The sequence below is a fragment of the Trachymyrmex cornetzi genome, unplaced genomic scaffold, assembly GCF_001594075.2.
Source record: "Trachymyrmex cornetzi isolate Tcor2-1 unplaced genomic scaffold, Tcor1.1 scaffold7, whole genome shotgun sequence".
Lineage (NCBI taxonomy): Eukaryota > Metazoa > Arthropoda > Insecta > Hymenoptera > Formicidae > Trachymyrmex > Trachymyrmex cornetzi.
In genome coordinates, this window is record NW_017300025.1 from 19696 (window position 1) to 26570 (window position 6875).

Here is a 6875-nt window from a genome sequence, read left to right on the forward strand (position 1 = left end):
GTCTCACAGTAGGGAACAATCATTTTATTATGTCGTTATTCGTATACGTATACCCTCTCTCGGCTCCCGGTTAATTGTTAGCAAGTCACTTCAGTTTAGTTCAACGTTTCTCGATCTTTTTTGTTTCATTTCCGTGTTTTGCTTTCTATAAACACTGGTTGAAAGAAAGGCGTGCTAGTGGTTCAAAAATTTCTGCGTCTAAAATATTCTGTATTTTAATTATATTCTTTATAAAGTATCATGATATTCTTATAACGTTGATAATTATTAGTCTAATATATAAATATATAAATAATTTAATATGTATAAATGACCGCGGCGTAGCTGTCATTGTACAAACTATTTTCGTCTCCTTTTTCTATTCACATGTGAATGTTCCTGAACCCCGACGATCCGGAAGTAACAAGATTGCGCAACAGCAGGAGCCGGAGAAGATAAGGATCGGTCTGCCATAAACGTGTTATGATTGTTTATTTGGATACCATGGTATTACTGCATTTTTTCTTGTAATGCAGTGATGCAATGTGACGCAATGCAAACACTTGTACTGTTACGTTCAAGCTGTATCTTACGTTGTCCTTCGAGGTTGATCTTTTTACGCTGTAATTACATATTTATGGCATACAATAATACGTAATCTTCAATGTTATATGATTACAATTCTGTTTAATTCATGAAGTACATTGTCTAAAATTTGTGTAATGAAACGAGCTTTTATTAGAGAAAAAAGCTATTATTTTCTTATTGGAATAAAATCACTATTGTACACCAAACGTCACGATTGCAACCAAGTCACGTCTTTATTGCGACTATTAACTCATTCGATCGTATCATTTTCTCAGCGAAAATTTGCATGTATAGCATAAAGTTTACTTGGCACAAAAATTTTAATTCCCCCGCAATCACTCGGACCATGAATTACTTCCATAATTATTATTCTTATGCGGTGTTAACGATAAAGTGTGCGCATAGTTATCGAGCCTTTGTAATTGAAACTTACGAACGGACAGTGTGTGTATAAAATCTATTATAAATAATTTTATTAACAGGTGACAATTTTATTCTCGGCTTTACATTGTATCTATTTTAGTAGTGACAATAACTATAATATTTTTCACAGCGTTATACTCTCAAGATTAAATCATTAATGAGCAATTACAGATCCGCATTCATAGTGATTTACTTAATCGAGAATAAATAAAGTCTCGAAGAGCTCCAACAGCTTTCGCATATTGCGACGTAAAACGATTAGAAAGGGTAAAAAAAACTCGCCTGCCTTCACGATTTTGTTTCATTCACATCGTCCGGATGGTCCTTGAGTGCATAACCTTTGGATGAAGTCACTAAGCATCTTGTTCTCCATCCTGAGCAGACCATTTAAATACCATGCGAGTAATCGCATCGCCTGTGATGTACTCATTGATACACGATACCATCATCTCGCGAAGTAAATGCCTATATATTATAGAAGGTACAATTAAATGCGCAATTAACGCAACAGTTTTTATTAAAGAAAAAAAATCGTTTTTCGTAAGAAATCGCAAATGTGAGAAAAATGAATAAAAATTTGCAAAAACTTTTAACAACATGTATAAATGTATAAAAATCTTTCAATGCCTATTAGAGCCGACACAGGATATAATGTGTAACAATCAATTTATTAATAATTAAAAATTTCATTAAAAATTTATTAATAAACACTAAAATTATATCATTGTGACATAGGTCTAACTGTGACTTCGTATGGTTAAGTTCACATCAAATCTATCGTCATTGATTATTCAATTAATGACGGGATGCATCTCTGAAATGTACATCAGCCCATTTCCTTATTCATGACAATCATGACATCAATTCTGCCGAATTCTTGTCATGCATTTATAATGGATACAATCTTCGCAACTTTCAACCTTGCTGTTACATAATTACTCTACACATTTATTTATACAAATTTTTTTTGTGGTTTTTTTTGGTACTGAAGAGGACCCATATAATAGGGTCGAAACGTTTACCTATGTCACAATGATATAATTTTAGTGTTTATTAATAAATTTTTAATGAAATTTTTAATTATTAATAAATTGATTGTTACACATTATATCCTGTGTCGGCTCTAATAGGCATTGAAAGATTTTTATGCAGATTATTTCTAGAGAGCCTTTATCTTTTATCTAATGTATAAATGTATTTTCATATTACTATTATTTCTATTATTTATATAGCGTTTAGAAGACGTGCCGATAGTAAAAGTAACATCGTTATTATCGGCGCGTATATTAATATCTATATATTAATATAATATCTACATATATATATATATATAGATTAATATATAGATATTATTAGGTGTTAAACTTAATTCCTGCCGTTTTTTGTCTCCAAAATTGATTTGTTTCGAAGGGAAATACCAAATATATTATATCTACTCTGAGAGAGAAAAACGTACCAAATTTTAATAAATATTTATTCAAATAGTGCCAATTAAATATTTACTAAATGTAAATATATATTTATTTGATATAAGAATTATTAATTTGATTTATTTATTATTACATTTTATTTAACAAATATTTATTTTCCGTAAATAAATATTATATTAGTACTATTCAAACAATTATTTATTAAAATTTAGTACATTTTTCTCTCAGTGTATATATATTAATAATTCTATATCTATAAGTAATACCGTTGCAAGCTTTACGAAACAAACGCATGATCCGGTATCGATGAACTTTTGAAATCTTTCATGAAGTCAAGTATCGTCTTCCGCATATCCCATTGAGCTGCTGTCAGATAAGTCTCGGCCCATTCCTTGTTCATCGCAGTGACCTGTCGTATCCTGGTAATTAATACCATTTTTTCACCAGGACTGAAGCAAACAGGTTCCATTTCGTTTTCGAAAACATGTTTGACTATTATTTTATCAGGTGTTATATTATTGGGTGCTGCCCATACGTGATATTGATCGTTTAAAATATGATACTCATTATCGGAGGAAGCTATTAAGATGAACGTTCTACAGAACGATAGTACGTTCGTACCAGAACTTAGTTTCTTGAACAAGCCTGAGACACTGAAGGCTATGCATTCGTCATTATCGTACATGATGTCATAAGTAAAAGAACTCTTGTCATGATAGGACCGGGGCAATTTGCTAAAAGCTGCTAGAATGTCTTCTTGGCCGAAGAAAATACACGTATTTTTTTTTGGGCCTTTTTTTAATAGATTTCTGTTGAACGTGTACTGATTAAGGCCTGTCTTTTGCGCAATGTTGTGGGATATGGCGAAGCTAAAGGAATAAACTGCGTCTTTGTGATAAAGTCCACGTAAAACCGTTCTGTCGAGTTGATCGAATAAACCAAAAAAATGAGAAACAAATGTATGCACGAAATGCTGCGTTTTATCATCTGGAAAATAGTCTTTGTAGATCAATGGCATGTTTTCCACAATGCTTACGCCGTCTAATTCTTTCAAATGCGGACAATATCTTTTTGCAGATTCTACGTACTGCTTTGCAGTCGAATAATTTTCACAAAGCGGATTTCCATCGAGCCACAACTTAATGATTTCTAGATTTTTAAGAGGGGCTAATGTGTTCATGTTTAACAAATTGTTGTGTCTGAGATCCAAATACTTGATAGATGTTAACTCTGAATTCTCTATTGCAGATATGTTAAACAATTCATTATGCTGTAAATTTAGGTGTTTAAAAGTGGCTATCGCAGTATTGGCTAGCTTCAAAACATGATTGGAAGTTCTAAGTTGTGATAAAGGACAATAGATGGTTTTATCCACATCCGGTTCTGTATGGAAACTCTCCAGGTTTAATGACTTCTCATTCGGATTGTATCTTTTGGTCAATGCAGTTAACAGGATGGGCTGTATGTGGATTTTCAGATCTTCGATTGTAGCAAATCCTAAGGTTATTACGAGAATGATAGCGACGCCCTTAGCATTTTTGATGATCATGTTTGCTTTGCACAGCATTTCCAACGCAGGACCACAATTTCTCGCCACAAAATAAGCGTCTTCTCCACAAACTTGATACTTCACTGGTATCAAATCGTTTGGTTCTACCGCCTTCAAAATACCTTTCAAAACTGTATCCTTGTCGAACTGGCCGCCTTTAAGAACTTTTATTTTGTGCCACAAATCCGAGCGATTCATCATTGTCCTTTCATGAGGCATTTTTGCACCCATAGCTATTCTTATAGCGATTGCAGTATCCATCACAACAGGAATGACTGGTGGTGTATTTAGCTTTACTTTTTCTTGTTTCATCTGCATTGTGTACCTTAAGAATTTCTTCTTTAAAAAGCTCCAAGTTATTTCTTTATTTATTAATTTTTTTATTATTGTTTATTTAAATACTTTCTCTCTATTTTGTTGATTTCTGCAGTGTTTACATATCTTTGAGGTTAACCCGTATGTTTCTCTTGAGAATGTTCTCATTCAGAAGAAATGTATTGTCTCGCGTACATACGTTTTCTCTAAAATAAAAAATATTCAAAAATGTTATAAGAAATCATAAATATACATTATTAATACAGAAGATGCAATAAATACTTAAATACTCACTGTGACTTTTACCTCTCTCACCGATATTATCCTTTTTCTTACTCCAAATAATGCGTGATATGTTTTCATTTGTCTACTATAGATGTCACGATTTTCTCAATACCGACATGTGAGACACTCGACGCAGTTGACTATTTGTTGATATAATCGTCATCGTCATTATCTAACACCGAGATTATCGAACGAGTATTGTAGGAGTTGTACGTGATTTGTGAAAGATGTCGCGTCAATGATGTTCTTGATAACAGTAGTAACAATCAAAAAAATTCCGCAGAGATGGCTGATCCACGCGCAATTGTATACACATGTATACATATAATTATGTACTTGTACATATGTATATTTTAGCGATAATGTAATAAACATTTAAACCAAAATGACATAGATAGTAGTAAAATCGAAAACCAATATTTTCTTAAGAAAAAAAAAAGATTTGTAGAAATTACCTGATTTGCTTGTTACAAATTTAGCTTTATCTCTCTATCAATTCCATTGCATTTATTCAAATAAGAATATTATAACGAATATATATATTCAGATTGTTATAACAATCTTTTTATTAAATTAGGATAATTTTAACATGGCCGATCTTTGATCCCGCAGCAAAAGTTTGTACGGTTCATAAATCCGGCGCGTTCTTTAGCGCACTTCCTCGTTCTCTCGTTAATTACAAATTATATTAGCTTTAAAAAATTGTATTTAGCTTTCTATCAATTAAGTCGCAACATTTTTTTCATAAGTTTTAACTAAAATATTTAGATTTTTATCTGAATAATACATTTTTCTTTAACACATCTTGCATTAGAATAATTCGCGATAAATTTCTATATGTATCACTTCTATTGAACCTATCCTAATTTAATTTTAAAATTTTTCTTTAAATATATTTTTAATTGTTTAATTTTTTAATTTTGCAACAGTACTATCTTAACATTTACTTACAGTAAATAAATATTTATTCAATAAATATTTATTCAATAATTAAATCAAATTAATGATCCTCGTACTAAATAAATATATGTTTATATTTAGTCAATATTCAGTTAGTACTATTTAAACAAATATTTATTAAAATTTGCATAGTACTTTTTTTCAGTGTATATATAAAGATTTTGTTTGTTTTACAATATATATTATTCATATTTTGTATGTATATTAGGTAAATATTTTATTCATTTATTTTACATCTAAAGTATATAACTGTACACTTGTATAAAAATTATGTTTTAAGAAGTAAAAAGACTTTCACAAAAGCCGCAATAATAACTGCTTAACTGCGGCCGATCTTTGATCCCGCAGCAAAAGTTCGTACGATTCATAAACCCGGCGCGTTCTTTAGCGCACTTCCTCGTTCTCTCGTTAATTACAACCAGCTTACCGCACGTCCCTTACAGAATGAACTGTATGTAATATTACACCATTTCTTTCAACGAACAACATCAACGGCTGCGCGTGTTTTTGGAAGCTGTTACACATGTACATTGATATAACATGTTGAATCAATAACATGCTCATTTTCGCGCAGATTATCTGATTAATATTAAAAATTCTGCATCCATCAATAAATCAATATGATTAAATTATTAGAATTAAATGCAATTTTCGAGATACTCTGCTCTGCTCTGTTTAATTAGCTCACCTCCGGTGTGTTGTTAATAAATCCTCGAACAATTTAGCCGCACGCGTTGCGAAGGATTGAGTTACTTCTTACGCGTAAAAAAGTTCGTACCAGGCGGTTTGCATCTTCTTCAGAGGCCGCGGCGCCTCATAATTCACTTAGGCTCAGCTCGCCTGTCTGCATGTTGGTCGAGACAGCGGCAATTACGCCCTGTCGGCAAAAAGTACGCGCACTCGAGCGTTTTTAACAAACGCCAACGTGTAGAGTGTCTCACCGTCACCGTCCGCCGTCGTCACATTGCAATTTCGCAATGGAGACGAAAAGTCCACACCAGTCCTGAACGTAAGAGCTTCGGAATTTGAGAACAAGCGTAATCGTGATTCGAGCTTAATGAGCTCAAGAACAAAAGCAAACTTAAAAGGGCCGCACATTCAAATTGCTCGGCGCTCCATATTTGTTCGCGACGACAGCTCGGTCTCCATTGTTTCTCCTCCGGAACGCCGGAAATTAATGTACGGGGATGAGAAAAAGCGATCGCGCGCGGTACGATCGATCGGTACTCAACGAGGAATTCGCGCGGCAGCCTCCGGCCTCCTCTTCGCGAAGCGCAAACGGCGCGAACGCGAGCGCATCTCTCCGCCTCGTTTCCATCCTCTCTCTCTCTCTCTCTCTCTCTCTC

At 33.3% G+C, this 6875-nt stretch overlaps 1 protein-coding gene across 1 annotated transcript; it reads right to left on the bottom strand.

Annotated features, from left to right (window-relative positions):
* Positions 1 to 901: 901 nt before the first annotated feature.
* LOC108767615 (nuclear RNA export factor 1) lies at positions 902 to 4608 on the bottom strand. Its single transcript, XM_018517583.1, has 3 exons — positions 4579 to 4608; positions 2687 to 4490; positions 902 to 1455 (listed from the first exon to the last, which is right to left on the bottom strand). Exon 2 carries the CDS (start codon positions 4285 to 4287, stop codon positions 2698 to 2700), a length of 1590 nt encoding a protein of 529 aa, XP_018373085.1. The 5' UTR covers positions 4288 to 4490; positions 4579 to 4608; the 3' UTR covers positions 902 to 1455; positions 2687 to 2697.
* Between the last annotated feature and the right edge of the window lie 2267 nt (positions 4609 to 6875).